We start from the raw sequence: 18,665 nt of genomic DNA on the forward strand, positions 1-18,665 counted from the left end.
CCTTCATGATCATGGTATCTCCCCTGCCAGGTAAGTATGAACTGCTTTCTCCCGCGCCCCGGTACAGCCTTAGACTCCTACACTGTACACACACGCTCACCACCCACCCTCCGCAGCCCCTCCCCTTCCACGCCTCCCAGCCCCTCCTAACGACTCTGCTAACAAAATCCAAACAACTTCTACGGAAAATTTCCACAGCCCGGGAAGTGGCTCGCGGGGAATTGTATCCCTACGCTGCAAGATTTACATAAACCAAGCCCCATTCCTGACCTCTAAGGCGGCTCCTCTCCTCCAACCCCCGCCCTGTCCCCGCCCTGCCGAGATGACCAATGGGCGGGCCGGCTGCTGAAGGGGAAGTGACATCATCATGCCCGCCCACTTCGGGAGCCCACCAAGCCGAGGTAATACGCCTCTTACCCTTTATCTGAGATACCGGTGGATTTTGCCAGCCTCCTCGAATTCTTACCTTTTGTCTTGCTTTACACGCCGGGGAAAGGAATTCTGGGATCGTGTGTTACGCTGATCCAAAAATTTTTTAAGTAGTAAAGAAATTGTAAAACAATGGATACAAGTATATATTTATGTATGTGTCTTGTGTATAAACATACAGATTCAGGGTTACGTCTCAGAGTGCTACTCGGTGTATTTTCTGTGCACTTCCTTCCTACTTCATTCTCTTGGTATCCCAGGGACCATGTTTTTCCTTTCCCCACCATACAGAATACAAGAAATGAAGATTCTGAAAAAGAAGCTGATGACCAAGATAAGGGATAGAAAGATGACGTGTTTGCTTGAAGCGTGAGGTTTGTTTGTTTGTTTTCTCTTCCTGGGTAAGACTGGGTTAGACCTGAGGGCGGGGAGCGGGGAGACTGCCGAAAGCAGTCAACTTGTGTTTTCAGACCAGAGAGCAAGGAGTGGCGTAACTTGATTCTTGAGGGTGCCTTTGGCTTAAGGGGGAAGCTGACTCTTCTGGAGAATCCTGGAGCTGACAGCAAAGGAACTCAGCACCCAGCCAACTTCCAGGAAGAAGCTTTCTTTCTTTCCCCCTGCGTTCCCTCTTTTCCCTCCTTTCTCTCTCTGCAGCCATCAGAAATAAACTCTGGCTCGTTTTATCTGAAACATACTTTATTCCAGGGATAGTAATAGCTCAGAGAATCTCCAGCAAACTGGAGAACCAGGCTATACAAACAGGGAGGAATAAAGAAGGCCAATGGAAGGGAGCACACAGACCAAATGGAAAGGACACAAGTGCCTCCTGCTGAGTGACAGACCCTGTAGCTTTGCACAGGTGACACTACTGGCCCTGGACACTAGACACTGCCAATGGCTCCATGGCTTCTGCTGCACCTGGTCGGTGTTAAACTATGGATCTTGAGGTGGGGAGATTCTTCGGTTGCAGGGGACAGAAAAAATTTCCCCGGGGCCTACTCCTTGTGTCTCTCAACTCCTGTCAAATGCTGGAGTAGTTGTTGCTGATGGGGATTTGCCAGCTCTTGGTAATAGACCCACATCTTAGCCCCTAGGAAAACTAAGACAGCGAATGCGTGATCCTTAAAAGTTTCAGAATGTGGGAAGTTTCTCATACAAACAAAGGGGGCTCAGATACTAGATGGCCTAGATATGACAAAAGACCCTCCTGTGCCCAACACCCTGCGGTCAGCCCTGTGGGGAGCATTATAAATCCAGTTCTGAAGCTCCTGCTACCCTGTCCCAAACATACACCCGTGCACACCCTATTTTGGATGGTGTTAGACGTTTACCCTGAGCACAAGGTGAGGGTTTCGACTCCTTATATGGTGATGGTTGGTACATCACTCAGTATTATTTACATTATCTACACTGAGAATTGAAAACTTTGAAAGTTCACATTTCTGGGGATAGAATAATTGTTCTAAAGCCATGGTAACAAATAGCCACCAGAACTGTTTTTTGTTTTGTTTTTTTTCTTTTTTTTGTGGTACGCGGGCCTCTCACTGTTGTGGCCTCTCCTGTTGCGGAGCGCAGGCTCAGCTGCCATGGCTCACGGGCCCAGCTGCTCCGCGGCATGCCGGACCTTCCCGGACCGGGGCACGAACCCGTGTCCCCTGCATCGGCAGGCGGACTCTCAACCACCACGCCACCAGGGAAGCCCCAGAACTGGCTTTTAAATCCTCTCTATCTACCAGTGTCCACTGTAGGAGTTTCCTGTTGCTATTGTAACACATTACCACACACTTAGTGGCTTAAAACAACACACATTTATTATCATATGGTTCTGGAGATCAGAAGTCCAAGATGCATCTCACTGGGCTAAAATCAATCTGACAGTGGAGGTGAGGTTCTTTCTGGAGGCTCTAGGGGAGAATCTCTTTCTTTGCCTTTTCCAGCCTCTTGAAGATGCCCACATTCTACTCTCACAGCCCCCTTCCATCTTCATAGCCAGTCACGGCTGATCAGGTTATTCTCACAATGCATTATTCTGACACCAAATCTTCCTCCCTCTTTCACTTATATGGACCCTTGTGATTCCATTGGACCCTCCAGGGTAATCTCCCTATCTCAAGTCCTTAATTTAATCACACCTGCAAAGTCTCTTTTGCCATGTCAAGTAACATGTTCACAAATTCCAGGGACCAGGATGTGGACATCTTTGGAGAAGCATTATTCTGCCACCACAGCCAGTCTCCTCAGTGAACACATTTCTGCAAACATATCAGTCAGTGGTGGCCCCTCTCTTCTGAAAGTCAGCCAGGTGAAAGCAACTCAGTCCACTGCCTTTGAGTGTCAGCCAGTCAACAGCTGTGCCCCGTGTTGAGGCATTTGAGTCAGAGAGAGAGAAGGAGAAAGCCTGTGGGGAGAGGAATCTGAGGCCCCAGTGCCTGGGAAGTTCCCAGGGACCAGAGCTGAGAGCTGCAAACAGCTTCATAGGAGGAGGCTGGGGACAGTGTTAGGAACTGAGTGTATGTATTCCACCACCCGCCCCCCAAATTCATATCTTGAACCCTAATCCCTGTGGGGCTGTATTTGGAGAAGGGATCTTTAAGGAAGTAATTAAGATTAAATGAGGTCATAAGCTTGGAGCCCTGATCTGACAGGATTAATGTCCTTAAATGAACAGAGCTTGGACCCCTGCCCTATCCCAGCTCAAGCAAGGGGAAAAGGCCATGTGAGGACCCAGCGAGGCATCTGCTATTTACAAGCCAGGAAGAGAGCTTGCAGCATAAAGTGAATTGGCAGGAACTTCGAATCTTTTTTTTTTTTTCTCTCCCTCCCTCCCACCCTCCCTATCCCACCCCTCCAGGTGGTCACAAAGCACCGAGCTGATCTCCCTGTGCTATGCGGCTGCTTCCCACTATCTATCTACCTTACGTTTGGTAGTGTATATATGTCCATGCCTCTCTTTCGTTTTGTCACAGGTTACCCTTCCCCCTCCCCATATCCTCAAGTCCATTCTCAAGTAGGTCTGTGTCTTTATTCCTGTTTTACCCCTAGGTTCTTCATGACATTTTTTTTTTCTTAAATTCCATATATATGTGTTAGCATACGGTATTTGTCTTTCTCTTTCTGACTTACTTCACTCTGTGTGACAGACTCTAGGTCTATCCACCTCATTACAAATAGCTCAGTTTCGTTTCTTTTTATGGCTGAGTAATATTCCATTGTATATATGTGCCACATCTTCTTTATCCATTCATCCGATGACGGACACTTAGGTTGTTTCCATCTCCGGGCTTATTGTGAATAGAGCTGCAATGAACATTTTGGTACATGTCTCTTTTTGAATTATGGTTTTCTCAGGGTATATGCCTAGTAGTGGGGTTGCTGGGTCATATGGTAATTCTATTTTTAGTTTTTTTTTTTTTTTTTTTTTTTTTGCGGTAGGCGGGCCTCTCACTGTTGTGGCCTCTCCCCTTGCGGAGCACAGGCTCCGGACGCACAGGCTCAGCAGCCATGGCTCACGGGCCTAGCCGCTCTGCGGCATGTGGGATCTTCCCAGACCGGGGCACGAACCCGTGTCCCCTGCATCGGCAGGCGGACTCTCAACCACTGCGCCACCAGGGAAGCCCTATTTTTAGTTTTTTAAGGAACCTCCATACTGTTCTCCATAGTGGCTGTACCAATTCACATTCCCACCAGCAGTGCAAGAGTGTTCCCTTTTCTCCACACCCTCTCCGGCATTTATTGTTTCTAGATTGCTTGATGATGGCCATTCTGACTGGTGTGAGATGATATCTCATTGTAGTTTTTTTTTTTTTTTTTTTTTTTTTTTTGCGGTATGCGGGCCTCTCACTGTTGTGGCCTCTCCCGTTGCGGAGCACAGGCTCCGGACGCGCAGGCTCAGCAGCCATGGCTCACGGGCCCAGCCGCTCTGCGGCATGTGGGATCTTCCCGGACTGGGGCACGAACCCGTGTCTCCTGCATTGGCAGGTGGACTCTCAACCACTGCGCCACCAGGGAAGCCCTCATTGTAGTTTTGATTTGCATTTCTCTAATGATGAACGATCTTGAGCATTCTTTCATGTGTTTGTTGGCAGTCTGTATATCTTCTTTGGAGAAATGCCTATTTAAGTCTTCTGCCCATTTTTGGATTGGGTTGTTTGTTTTTTTGCTATTGAGCTGCATGAGCTGCTTATAAATTTTGGAGATTAATCCTTTGTCAGTTGCTTCATTTGCAAATATTTTCTCCCATTCTGAGGGTTGTCTTTTGGTCTTGTTTATGGTTTCCTTTGCTGTGCAAAAGCTTTAAAGTTTCATTAGGTCCCACTTATTTATCTTTGTTTTTATTTCCATTTCTCTAGGAGGTGGGTCCAAAAGGATCTTGCTGTGATTTATGTCATAGAGTGTTCTGCCTATGTTTTCCTCTAAGAGTTTGATAGTTTCTGGCCTTACATTTAGGTCTTTAATCCATTTTGAGCTTATTTTTGTGTATGGTGTTAGGGAATGATCTAATCTCAAACTTTTACATGTCCCTGTCCAGTTTTCCCAGCACCACTTATTGAAGAGGCTGTCCTTTCTCCACTGTACATTCCTGCCTCCTTTATCAAAGATAAGTTGACCATATGTGCGTGGGTTTATCTCTGGGCTTTCTATCCTGTTCCATTGATCTATCTTTCTGTTTTTGTGCCAGTACCACACTGTCTTGATTACTGTAGCTTTGTAGTATAGTCTGAAGTCAGGGAGCCTAATTCCTGCAGCTCTGTTTTTCATTCTCAAGATTGCTTTGGCTATTTGGGGTCTTTTGTTTTTCCAAACAAATTTTGAAATTTTTTGTTCTAGTTCTGTGAAAAATGCCAGTGGTCGTTTGATAGGGATTGCATTGAATCTGTAGATTGCTTTGGGTAGTAGAGTCATTTTCACAATATTGATTCTTCCAATCCAGGAGCATGGTATATCTCTCCATCTATTTGTATCATCTTTAATTTCTTTCATCAGTGTCTTATAATTTTCTGCATAAAGGTCTTTTGTCTCCTTAGGTAGGTTTATTCCTAGATATTTTATTCTTTTTGTTGCAATGGTAAATGGGAGTGTTTTCTTGATTTCACTTTCAGATTTTTCATCATTAGTGTACAGGAATGCCAGAGATTTCTGTGCATTAATTTTGTATCCTGCTACTTTACCAAATTCATTGATTAACTCTAGTAGTTTTCTGGTAGCATCTTTAGGATTTTCTATGTACAGTATCATGTCATCTGCAAACAGTGACAGCTTTACTTCTTCTTTTCCAATTTGGATTCCTTTTATTTCCTTTTCTTCTCTGATTGCTATGGCTAAAACTTCCAAAACTAGGTTGAATAAGAGTGGTGAGAGTCGGCAGCCTTGTATTGTTCCTGATCTTAGTGGAAATGGTTTCAGTTTTTCACCATTGAGGACAATGTTGGCTGTGGGTTTGTCATATATGGCCTCTATTATGTTGAGGAAAGTTCCCTCTATGCCGACTTTCTGCAGGGTTTTTATCATAAATGGGTGTTGAATTTTGTCGAAAGCTTTCTCTGCATCTATTGAGATGATCATATGGTTTTTCTCCTTCAACTTGTTAATATGGTGTATCACATTGATTGATTTGCGTATATTGAAGAATCCTTGCATTCCTGGAATAAACTCCACTTGATCATGGTGTATGATCCTTTTAATGTGCTGTTGGATTCTGTTTGCTAGTATTTTGTTGAGGATTTTTGCATCTATGTTCATCAGTGATATTGGCCTGTAGTTTTCTTTCTTTGTGACATCCTTGCCTGGTTTTGGTGGCCTCGTAGAATGAGTTTGGGAATGTTCCTCCCTCTGCTATATTTTGGAAGAGTATGAGAAGGATAGGTGTTAGCTCTTCTCTAAACGTTTGATAGAATTCGCCTGTGAAGCCATCTGGTCCTGGGTTTTTGTTTGTTGGAAGATTTTTAATCACAGTTTCAATTTCAGTGCTTGTGATTGGTCTATTCATATTTTCTATTTCTTCCTGATTCAGTCTTGGCAGGTTGTGCATTTCTAAGAATTTGTCCATTTCTTCCAGGTTGTCCATTTTATTGGCATAGAGTTTCTTGTAGTAATCTCTCATGATCTTTTGTATTTCTGCAGTGTCAGTTGTTACTTCTCCTTTTTCATTTCTAATTCTATTGATTTGAGTCTTCTCCCTTCTTTTCTTGATGAGTCTAGCTAATGGTTTGTCAATTTTGTTTATCTTCTCAAAGAACCAGCTTTTAGTTTGGTTGATCTTTGCTATCGTTTCCTTCATTTCTTTTTCATTTATTTCTGATCTGATCTTTATGATTTCTTTCCTTCTGCTAACTTTGGGGGTTTTTTGTTCTTCTTTCTTTAATTGCTTTAGGTGCAGGGTCAGGTTGTTTACTCGAAATGTTTCCTGTTTCTTAAGGTGGGATTGTATTGCTATAAACTTCCCCCTTAGAACTGCTTTTGCTGCATCCTATAGGTTTTGGGTCGTCGTGTCTCCATTGTCATTTGTTTCTAGGTATTTTTTAATTTCCTCTTTGATTTCTTCAGTGATCACTTCGTTATTGAGTAGTGTATTGTTTAGCCTCCATGTGTTTGTATTTTTTACAGATCTTTTCCTGTCATTGATGTCTAGTCCCATAGCATTGTGGTTGGAAAAGATACTTGATAAGATTTCAATTTTCTTAAATTTACCAAGGCTTGATTTGTGACCCAAGATATGATCTATCCTGGAGAATGTTCCATGAGCACTTGAGAAAAATGTGTATTCTGTTGTTTTTGGATGGAATGTCCTATAAATATCAACTAAGTCCATCTTGTTTAATGTATCATTTAAAGCTTGTGTTTCCTTATTTATTTTCATTTTGGATGATCTGTCCATTGGTGAAAGTGGGGTGTTAAAGTCCCCTACTATGATTGTGTTACTGTCAATTTCCCCTTTTATGGCTGTTGGTATTTGCCTTATGTATTGAGGTGCTCCTATGTTGGGTGCATAAATATTTACAATTGTTATATCTTCTTCTTGGATAGATCCCTTTATCGTTATGTAGTGTCCTTCTTTGTCTCTTCTAATAGTCTTTATTTTAAAGTCTATTTTGTCTGATATAAGAATTGCTACTCCAGCTTTCTTTTGATTTCCATTTGCATGGAATATCTTTTTCCATCCCCTTACTTTCAATCTGTATGTGTCTCTAGGTCTGAAGTGGGTCTCTTGTAGACAGCATATATATGGGTCTTGTTTTTGTATCCATTCAGCCACTCTGTGTCTTTTGGTGGGAGCATTTAGTCCATTTACATTTAAGGTAATTATTGATTTGTATGTTCCTATTCCCATTTCCTTAACTGTTTTGGGTTCGTTATTGTAGGTATTTTCCTTCTGTTGTGTTTCTTGCCTAGAGAAGTTCCTTTAGCATTTGTTGTAAAGCTGGTTTGGTGGTGCTGAACTCTCTCAGCGTTTGCTTGTCTGTAAAGGTTTTAATTTCTCCATCAAATCTGAATGAGATCCTTGCTGGGTAGAGTAATCTTGGTTGCAGGTTTCTTTCCTTCATCACTTTAATTATGTCCTGCCACTCCCTTCTGGCTTGTAGAGTTTCTGCTGAGAGATCAGCTCTTAACCTGATGGGGATTCCCTTGTGTGTTATTTGTTGTTTTTCCCTTGCTGCTTTTAATATGATTTCTTTGTGTTTAATTTTTGACAGTTTGATTAATATGTGTCTTGGCGTATTTCTCCTTGGATTTATTCTGTATGGGACTCTCTGTGCCTCCTGGACTTGATTAACTATTTCCTTTCCCATATTAGGGAAGTTTTCAACTATAATCTCTTCAAATATTTTCTCAGTCCCTTTCTTTTTCTCTTCTTCTTCTGGAAACCCTATAATTCGAATGTTGGTGCATTTAATGTTGTCCCAGAGGTCTCTGAGACTGTCCTCAATTCTTTTCATTCTTTTTTCTTTATTTTGCTCTGCAGCAGTTATTTCCACTATTTTATCTTCCACCTCACTTATCCGTTCTTCTGTGTCAGTTATTCTGCTATTGATCCCATCTAGAGTATTTTTCATTTCATTTATTGTGTTTTTTAATCGATGCTTGATTCATCTTTAGTTCTTCTAGGTCCTTGTTAACTGTTTCTTGCATTTTGTCTATTCTATTTCCAAGATTTTGGATCTTGGAAATAGAATCTTGGATCATCTTTACTATCATTATTCTGAATTTTTTTTCAGGTAGACTGCCTATTTCCTCTTCATTTGTTAGGTCTGGTGGGTTTTTATCTTGCTCCTTCTCCTGCTGTGTGTTTTTCTGTCTTCTCATTTTGCTTATGTTACTGTGTTTGGGGTCTCCTTTTTGCAGGCTGCAGGTTCGTAGTTCCCGTTGTTTTTGGTGTCTGTCCCCAGTGGCTAAGGTTGGTTCAGTTGGTTGTGTAGGCTTCCTGGTGGAGGGGACTAGTGCCTGTGTTCTGGTGGATGAGGCTGGATCTTGTCTTTCTGGTGGACAGGTCCACGTCTGGTGGTGTATTTTGGGGTGTCTGTGGACTTTTTATGATTTTACGCAGCCTCTCTGCTAATGGGTGGCATTGTGTTCCTGTCTTGCTAGTTGTTTGGCATAGGGTGTCCAGCACTGTCGCTTGCTGGTCGTTGAGTGAAGCTGGGTGCTGGTGTTGAGATGGAGATCTCTGGAAGATTTTCGCCGTTTGATATTATGTGGAGCTGGGAGGTCTCTTGTGGACCAGTGTCCTGAAGTTGGCTCTCCCACCTCAGAGGCACAGCACTGACTCCTGGCTCCTCAATTTGGGATGATTCGTTGTCCATTCATGTATTCCACAGATGCAGGGTACATCAAATTGATTGTGGAGCTTTAATCCGCTGCTTCTGAGGCTGCTGAGAGAGATTTCCCTTTCTCTTCTTTGTTCTCACAGCTCCCGGGTCTCAGCTTTGGATTTGGCCCCACCTCTCCATGTAGGTCGCCGGAGGGCGTCTGTTCTTCGCTCAGACAGAACAGGGTTAAAGGAGCAGCCGCTTCGGGGACTCTGGCTCACTCAGGCCGGGGGGCAGGGAGGGGCAGGGAGGGGCACCGAGTGTGGGTGTAGCCTGCAGCGGCAGAGGCCGGCGTGACGTTGCACCAGCCCGAGGCTCGCCGTGTGTTCTCCCAGGGAAGCCGTCCCTGGATCCCGGGACCCTGGCAGTGACCGGCTGCACAGGCTCCCCGGAAGGGGGGCGTGGACAGTGACCTGCGCTCGCACACAGGCCTTGCGGCGGCGGCAGCAGCCCCAGCATCCCACGCCCGTCTCTGGGGTCCGCGCTTTCAGCTGCGGCTCGCGCCCGTCTCTGGAGCTCCTTTAAGCAGCGCTCTTAATCCCCTCTCCTCGTGCACCTGGAAACAAAGAGGGAAGAAAAAGTCTCTTGCCTCTTCGGCAGGTCCAAACTTTTTCCTGGACTCCCTCCCGGCTAGCTGTGGCGCATTAGCCCCTTCAGGCTGTGTTCACGCCGCCAACCCCAGTCCTCTCCCTGCGCTCCGACTGAAGCCCAAGCCCCAGCTCCCAGCGCCGCCCGCCCCGGTGGGCGAGCACACAAGCCTCTCGGGCTGGTGAGTGCCAGTTGGCACCGATCCTCTGTGCGGGAATCTCTCTGCTTTGCCCTACCCAGGTACATGGGGAGTTTCTTGCCTTTTGGGAGGTCTGAGGTCTTCTGCCAGCGTACAGTAGATGTTCTGTAGGAGTTGTTCCACGTGTAGCTGTATTTCTCGGAACTTCGAATCTTGATCTTGGACTTCCAGTCTCCAGAATGTGTGAAAACAGATTTCTGGTTAAGCCACCCTGTCTATAGTATTTTTTTCTGGAAACCCAGGCTGACTAATACAGATTGTTACTTAGCCATTGGCCTAAGCAGCTTCTCCTACGTGGTCCTTTCTGGGATCTGCCCCAGTTTTGTTCATTTCCTGTAATTAGCACTCACCACCTGCTTTGCCCTTCTTAAGGCTGATCCATGACTTTGGAATGAGAATTGATCACCTGGTTTAGGATTTCAATAGCATAATTTGCTACATGTAGCAATGACCTGCACCAAGGGTCTTCTTAGAGTTTCTTTTGAACGAGTTTGACATCCTCCCAAATTTCAACCTAGCCTGACTTGGACAGCTGGACTGAGATTCTGCAGAGTGACCCCATGACCCCATGTGGCCTGCATTTCCTTTTCTCATGAGAGATTTCCGTGCTTTGGACTCTCCAGAACCACAGACCAGGGTTTGGCTGCTGTTGAGGAATCTGTGCCTAGCTCTGGGGAAACCTAGGGAAAAAGGAAAGAATCCCCAGAATCAGGGCATGGGAGGGGGCAGGGGCTGAGAGGCTGCTCTTGTGGGAATAAAGAAGTCTGGAGGATGAGAGAGGAGGCTGGGGTGTGTGTGTGTCCAGCATGAGGTCAGGGGAAGTTCAAGAGAGGGCAGCTGCCATTCTGGGACCAGAGGCTAGAGCCTCCATGGCATTCACGCTCTGGTCATCGTCCTTCTTATTCTTCCTCAGCTTCCGCCTTCCCCTTCCTCGCCATCCTCCCCTATCTTCTCCCCAGGCTTTTTTGTTCCCACTCCTCCTCCTTGTCCCTGCCCCTCTTGCTCCCATCCTTCCATCCCTTCCCCCACCCAGAGCAGGCCAACATGGGAAGGGGCTGCCCCAGTCTGAGAGGACGATGAGGGAGTATTTTCCACCAGCCTGAGAAACACGAACACATTGCTCTCTGGTCAGAACCTGGTTTGGAGGAGACAGAGCAAGATGGCTCTGCCTGAGGAGCTCATCCTCCACAGCCAACCCAGGCAGCACGGGCCTTAGGCCGACCCCGGGGATGTGTGACCAAAAGTCGGGAACCTCTGGACATGGATTGCTGACATCTGGTCCACAAGGTTCCAGACAAGTTAATATCTTGGTGCCTGCCTTCTTTACAAGGCAAGTTCCAAGGGAAGGACTGTGGCTCCCCTTCCTGGCCGCCTGGCTAAGGCGCACAAGGATCCTGCTGTTCATGCAAGGGAAGGTCTGAGAAAGCCCTCCCATCTGTTCCACAGAGACCAGCTGAAAGTTCATAGTTAGAAGTTAGTGGGGTCCCAGGTGCACCGACTCCACCACCACCTTCACCTCCTCCACCACGCACTCTTTGTCTCGGATGAGATTTCTACCATCAGAGTCAGCCTTGGAGGGGGGAAAAGGCCACATTTTGGAAAAAAAAAAAGATCTAAAGAGACTAGTACTTGTGCAATTTTATGGACAGCAGTGAAGCACTTCTAGGGTTCTAAGCTGACTTTATCTTGATTCACTGGTCTAGATTGTAGTGTCTTATTTTAACTAAACTTTGTTGAAATTAGAGAAGTTCTTTTTTTTCATAGTTCCAATATTAGTTGGCATCTGAGTTAATAGTTTTGTGACCAGCAGAATAATACTGTCTCCCCCAGTATGTGCCTGCTGTAATTCCCCCACCTGTTCTTATATTACACCACATAGGAAAGGCAACTTTGCAGATGTGATCAGGGTAAAGACCTTGTGATGAGATTATCTTGGACCATTCAGGTGGGCCCCATGAAATTACATGGGGCCTTAGAATTGAGAGGCAGAAAAGATCAAAATGGTGTGAAATTAGAAGGACTCTACCTGCTGTTCTGGTTTTGAAGTTGTAGGAAGGGGTCAAAAGCCAAGGAATGTGGGAGACCTCTAAAAACTTTTTAGGAAAGTAAGGAAAGAGATTATCCCTTACAGCCTCCAGAAGGTAAGGCAGTTCTGTTGACCCCTTGATTTTAGTCCAGTGAGATCTTTGTTGGACTCCTAACCTACAGAAGTGTAATATAATAAAAATGTGTTCTTTTAAGACACTAAAGTTATGGTCACTTGTTACAGCAGAAATAGAAAACCAATTCAGTAAGTGTCTAGCATATTCACTTTAGCAGTAATAAGATCTGGGGGGATATAATTAACCCTGTATAAATTCTGCAGGTTGTTTGCCTGTCTTAGGTTGACAGATCAAGAGATATTTGTACATGTTTGGGCTTCCCTGGTGGCACAGTGGTTAAGAATCTGCCTGCCAATGCAGGGGACACGAGTTCGAGCCCTGGTCTGGGAAGATCCCACATGCCGCGGAGCAACTAAGTTCGTGTGCCACAACCAGTGAGCCTGTGCTATAGAGCCCGCAAGCCACAACTACTGAAGCCCGTGTGCCTAGAGCCCATGCTTTGCAACAAGAGAAGCCACCACAATGAGAAATCCTCGCACCGCAATGAAGAGTAGCCCCCGCTCACCGCAACTAGAGAAAGACTGCGCGCAGCAACGGAGACGCAACACAGCCAAAAATAAATAAGTAAAATAAATAAATAAGTAAAATTTATTTTAAAAAGAGATGTTTGTACATGTTTGAAGCATTACATTAGGTACCTGCCGTCTTTCTTCCTTTCCATTTTTTTCCTAAAGGGCTCTCACCCTATTTCCTGCACAGGACCCAACATGGCTCTCATTTGAATTATGGCAAATTGGAAGACATTGGTGGTCATGCAGGTTGATTTTAGTTTTAAGAATGAGTTCTGTTTCTGACATATAGAGGAAAAGAATGTAATTTATGAAAAGTTAAATATTGGAGAATCTTCCATTCCAAAGATATATTTTTGGCAACTTTTTTAATAGGGTAAAGAACTACATTTCAAAGGGTGAAACACAAGAATGGCTATTGGGAATTTTCCCCGTAAGTAATTTGTGACTTGATCCTGACCAGCTCTGAGATCTGTATGATTCATGTTGTTGCTTCCATAAATGTTATGTCCATAAAATGAAGTTCTTAGAAGCAATATTTGAGTTCTCCATTGGATTTAGGAAGAATTGCTGGGATGCTTGAATAACTGCAGAGCACGAGGCCCTCAAATTTTCCTACTTTGTCTTTAAGTAATACTTCATAGTTTGGCCGACTTTTCATCCATTCTGCTGATTCTGTCAGTGAGTTCCTCTTTATTGACAGCCAAAGGCACTCATGGAAAATGCTTAAACAACCAAGTGTAAAAGCAGAAGTTGAGGTCACTCCATCTACTATGAAAGTGGGGCATGTCTCTATCTCAGACCTGAGTCTGTTGATGGATATGTTTGTTATTGTTGGTGGTGGTTGTGATCATGGTTGAATTTTTTGCTTGTGTTGTTGTTTTAATTTATTATTACCTCTAGGGTATAATTGTGGAATGATAGCTTTATTTTAATTCTGGAATGCAAAATGCATAAGGTCTTTTCCCAAAGGAAGATCTTAAGTTCGTTATGTCAACATTTATGGTGTGACTTAAACACTTTTCAATTAAAGCTTCTTAATTAAAGGAAAAGAAATGTATTTATAATTTTGATTCAGTGTTATTGAGCAATGTGTTTTAAACTGTGATCTGTAGCCCACCTGCATCAGAAACATCTGCTTGTGTTTATGTGAAATATGTAGATTCTAGGGCCCTACGCCAATGAAATCTCTTGGGATTAGAGCCCAGGAAGTAGCTTCTATAATCTCCACAGCTGATTCTAAGGCACTCTAAATGTAAGAACTACCCTTTTATATTTTTAGACTGGAGATTTTTACAAAATGACGGGAGAGTAAATCATTCTTTTAAACTTAGACTTCAAGCATTAGACAGTGAGGTGAGCTCTTCGTGACAGTTTGTCTTTCCTATTCTCACCTGCTCAGTCTAAGGACTGGTTCAGAAATGGGAAACAAAACAAGCAGTGAAAACTTTTTATTTCTTTATATACATTTCCCTTCAATAGCCACCAGAAAGACTTTCATTTCCTCACACTGACCCTCTCTGTCAGTTATGTTGGCCTTTAACATATCACTGTAGCAACACATATAAATATATATTATACATTTATACACACATAAGCACATTCTAAGCACTGTGAAGACACAGATTAGGCTTTAGCACAACTGGGGACCTCACACATGTCACTTAAAAATGATCACTGGTTTGCTTTACACAAGACTTCCAATGAGCTTGGTGTGGCCATTAGTCCCCAAATCACAGAGTGAAGTTAGGATGACAAAACAAGACAGCATACTTAGAGAGACGTCAGTACACATTTTGGAGATCAAAAAAGAATAGAAATAGGAGGTCTAGGCTAAGCATGAGATGGCATCTGGGAATCACTGCTCTCACTACGTGGATTCAAAGAACTCAGGTGCTGCAGTGTAGACCAACACCCAGCCTGACCGTGACCCACTGCACTGGCCCTGGGTCAGGTCATCGGGCCCCTGCCAACACTGTCCTGCAGGGCACCGCTGCTCAGTCCTGAGCTTTTAGATCTTCCGTGGAACTCCAGCATGGGGACCACATGCTCCATTGCTAAGAAGCAGGTCCTATTTCCCCTGAGTTGACCCTCGGAGGATGAGGCGAGAAATGTGCTGTTGCTGGTTCCCAAGCCCCTGGGGCGTTCAGAAGCAGTGCCACAAGGTCCTCTACAAACTATGCCTGTTTTGTTTAGTGCTGGGCCCGGTGGACCTTGGCTGGTTATTCCTCAACTGCAAGAGAGGCTCTCTGCCTTTCGCCCTGCCCCACCAGGCCACATCTCTGACTCCTTCCAGACCCTGTAGCAGGTGTGGAGGAGTGGGGCCCAGATCCTCCTCAGCAGACAGCTGTGAAGAAGGGGGGCAGGCCCACCCTTCCTGCTGTTTTAAGGACCTCTGGTGGCTTCGCTTCTTGCATGGCTCCTGGAAGGCAAGGGTCACAGGACTGGAGTGCATGGCAGAGCCCTTAGGGATTTTACCTGGAGGCCAAAATACCACAGTCAAAGTAAGAGTCCATTATCAGGCCCTGCTGGTGGCTAACTGAGGCTGGAGAGAGTGCTGAGTGGTGACCGAAGCCAGGAGCACGGTGAGAGCCTGTCACAAGGATGAGCTGAGGGGACGCAATGAGGTCTGGAGGAGCAACTGGGGCCACCAGGTTGGAGGAAAAGCTTCCCACCACCTCCCGTGGTCATATCTCTGCTCAAAGCCACTGCACACCAGGTGGCTGGATCCTACCACTCCCTCTTCAGAGGCCAGTTCACTCTCCAATTCACTTTGGAGGAAAAGGATGGCTTTTGTGATTTCCCAGGAAAAGAAATGCTTAGTATGAAACAGGCATATATAGAAGCAGCCTGTTGTAGGAAGAAGAGAACATTTTGCAGGGATGTCCTCCTATTAAAGTTTATGTTCTGTTTACTTGATGAGGAGGGGGAGGGGCCAGGTCAGCAGGGACCTCAGAGATCATCTAACTCTAGTGCCCCCTCTTACAGATGAGGGTCAGCAGGCTCACAGAGACTGCAGCCAGCCAAAGCCACACAGCCACTTAGTGACAAGCCTGGGATTAGATCCCAGGCTTTGGGCCTTTCCAGTGGCCTAGGGGAAGTAGAGAGGAAACTTCCAAACTGGTGCAGCCAGTGAGTATGAGAGGTTGTTGGGTGACCTTTGCTGGGAGAGGAATAAGTCTTTATAGAGGCAATGTTGTGAGTGTTCTTCTAAAAAGGCTCAGGAAAGAAAGGAATCATCAGAGGAAAACGTAAGGAATTACAAAAAAAAAAAAAATTCATGGCCCATCCCCTTTTCACACTGTGGGCTCCACATTCTCTGAGGAACATTTAGGAACATTCTTAGGAATATGCTCAATAGCTTATGGCAAAGCTTTAAAGTCCAAGGTAAAAGTTTTATTTTCTGATTTTTTTTTCTTTTATTTTTAATCGAAGTATAGTTGACATACAATGTTATGTTAGTTTTTGGTGTACAGCACAGTGATTCAGTGATATATATTCTTTTTCATATTCTTTTCAATTATGGTTTATAACAGGAGATTGAATAGTGTTCCCTGTACTATACAGTAAGACCTTATTTTTTATCTATTTTTCTGCTATATTTATAGTTTGTATCTGCTAATCCCAAATGCCTAATTTATCCATCCCCCACCCCCTTTCCCCTTTGGTAACCATAAGTTTGTTTTCTATGTCCATGAGCCTATTTCTCTTTTGTAAATAAGTTAATTTGTGTCATATTTTAGACTCCATATATAAGTGATATCATATGATATTTGTCTTTCCCTTTCTGACTTACTTCATTTATTATGATAATCTCTAGGTCCATCCATGTTGCTGCAAATGGCATTATTTCATTCTTTTTTATGGCTGAGTAATATTCCATTGTGTATATCTACCACAGCTTCTTTATCCATTCATCTGTTGATGCACCTTTAGGTTGCTTCCATGTCTTAGCTATTGTAAATAGTACTGCTGTGAACCTTAGGGTGCATGTATGTTTTCAAATTATAGTTTTCTCTGGATATATTCCTGGGAGTGGGGTCACTGGATCATATGGTAACAGTGTTTTTAGTATTTTAAGGATCCTCCTTACTGTTTTCCATAGTGGCCACACCAACTTACATTTCCACCAACAGTGAGAGAGGGTTCCCTTTTCTCCACATCCTCTTCAGCATTTGTTATTTGTAGACGTTTTAATGATGGCCATCCTGACTGGTGTGAGATGGTACCTCATTATAATTTTGATTTGCATTTCTCTAATAATTAGTGATGTTGAGCATCTTTTCATGTGCCTATTAGCAATCTGTTTGTCTTCTTCGGAGAAATGTCTATTTAGGTCTTCTGCCCATTTTGTTTGGTTTTTTTTGTTATTGAGTTTTATGAGCTGTTTATATATTTTGGAAATTAAGCCCTTGTCAGTTGCATCATTTGGAAATATTTTCTTCCAGTCCATAGGTTATCTTTTTGGTTTGCTTATGGTTTCCTTTGCTGTGCAAAAACTTATAAATTGGATTAGGTCCCATTTGTTTATTTTTGCTTTTATTTCTATTGCCTTGGGAGATTGACCTATGAAAGCATTGGTATGATTTATGTCAGAGAATGTTTTGCCTATCTTCTCTTCTTGGAGTTTTATGGTGCGATGTCTTATATTTAAGTCTTTAAGCCATTTTGAGTTTATTTTTGTGTATGGTGTGAGGGTGTGTTTTAACTTCATTGATTTACATGTGGCTATCCAGCCTTCCTAATACCATTTGATGAAGAGAGTGTCTTTTCTCCATTGTATATTGTAGCCTCCTTTGTCGAAGATTAATTGATTGTAGGGGTTTGGGTTTATTTCTGGGCTCTCTATTCTGTCCCACTGCTCCATATGTCTGTTTTTATGCCAGTTGCATGCTGTTTTGATTTATTTTGGTTTGTAGTATTGTCCGAAGTCTGGGAGTGTTATGCCTCCAGCTTTGTTCTTTTTCCTTATGACTGCTTTGGCAGTTCTGGGTCTTTTGTGGTTCCATATAAATTTTAGGATTATTTGTCCTTGTTATAATGAAAAATGTCATGGGTAATTTGATATGGATCACATTAAATGTGTAGTTTGCTTTGGGTGGTATGGCCATTTTAACAATATTAATTCTTCCAATGCCAGGGCATGGGATATCTTTCCATTTCTTTGAATTATCTTCAGTTTCCTATATCAATGTTCTATAGTTCTCAGCATATGAGTCTTTCACTTCCTTGGTCAGGTTTATTCCTAAGGTTTTTTAAATGTGATTTTAAAAGGGATTGTTTTTCTACTTTCCTTTTCCAATATTTCATGTTAGTGTAAAGAAGTGCAACAGATCTGTATGTTAATCTTGTATCTTGCTACCTTGCTGAATTCATTTATCAGTTCTAATAGTTTTTCTGTGGAGTCTTCAGGGTTTTCTATATACAGTATTATGTCACCTGTCATATAATGATAATTTCACCTTTCTCTTCCAATTTGGATATCTTTTATTTCTTTTTCTTGTCTGATTGCCGTGGCTAGGATTCCAATACTATATTGAATAGAAATGGTGAGAGTGACCATCCTTGTCTTATTCTGGAATTTAGTGCGAAGGCTTTCAGGTTTTTACCATTGAATATTATGTTGGCTGTGGGTTTCTCATAAATGGCTTTTATTATGTTGAGATATGTTCTCTCTGTACCCACTTTAGTGAGTTTTTATCATGAATGAATTTTGTCAAATGCTTTTTCTGAATCTTTTGAGATGATCATGTGATATTTGTCTTTTCTTTTGTTGATGTGATGTATCACATTGACTGAATTGCACATGTTGAACCATCCTTGTGTCCCTGGGATAAATCCAACTTGATCATGGTGTATGATCTTTCCTATGTGTTGTTGGATTTGGTTTGCTAATATTTTATTGAGAATTTTTTCATCTATATTCATCAAAGATATTGACCTGTAACTTTCTTTTTTGGTATTGTCTTTGTCT

The 18,665-nt window shown here is 43.3% G+C and overlaps 1 protein-coding gene and 1 long non-coding RNA gene across 3 annotated transcripts in view; one reads left to right on the forward strand and one right to left on the reverse strand.

Moving 5' to 3' along the window:
• The first annotated feature begins 321 nt into the window (after window positions 1-321).
• LOC308607746 lies at window positions 322-13,680 on the forward strand. 2 transcript variants are annotated; one of them, XR_014014040.1, is made up of 3 exons: window positions 322-401; window positions 721-803; window positions 12,386-13,680. It is a non-coding gene; the product is annotated as an uncharacterized lncRNA (long non-coding RNA). The 2 variants fall into 2 exon arrangements; XR_014014041.1 differs by lacking the exon at window positions 322-401 and adding an exon at window positions 465-583.
• A 1,413-nt stretch (window positions 13,681-15,093) lies between these two features.
• PDE4DIP (phosphodiesterase 4D interacting protein) overlaps window positions 15,094-18,665 on the reverse strand; it is a gene marked incomplete at both ends in the record, with an annotated part of 299,765 nt that continues 296,193 nt past the window's right edge. The window contains one exon of the mRNA XM_081219772.1: window positions 15,094-15,169. Coding sequence (XP_081075898.1) covers window positions 15,128-15,169 — 42 coding nt within the window. The remainder of the gene's footprint in view (window positions 15,170-18,665) is intronic.

This window comes from Mesoplodon bidens, assembly GCF_964165515.1.
Source record: "Mesoplodon bidens genome assembly, chromosome: 2".
Classification (NCBI taxonomy): domain Eukaryota; kingdom Metazoa; phylum Chordata; class Mammalia; order Artiodactyla; family Ziphiidae; genus Mesoplodon; species Mesoplodon bidens.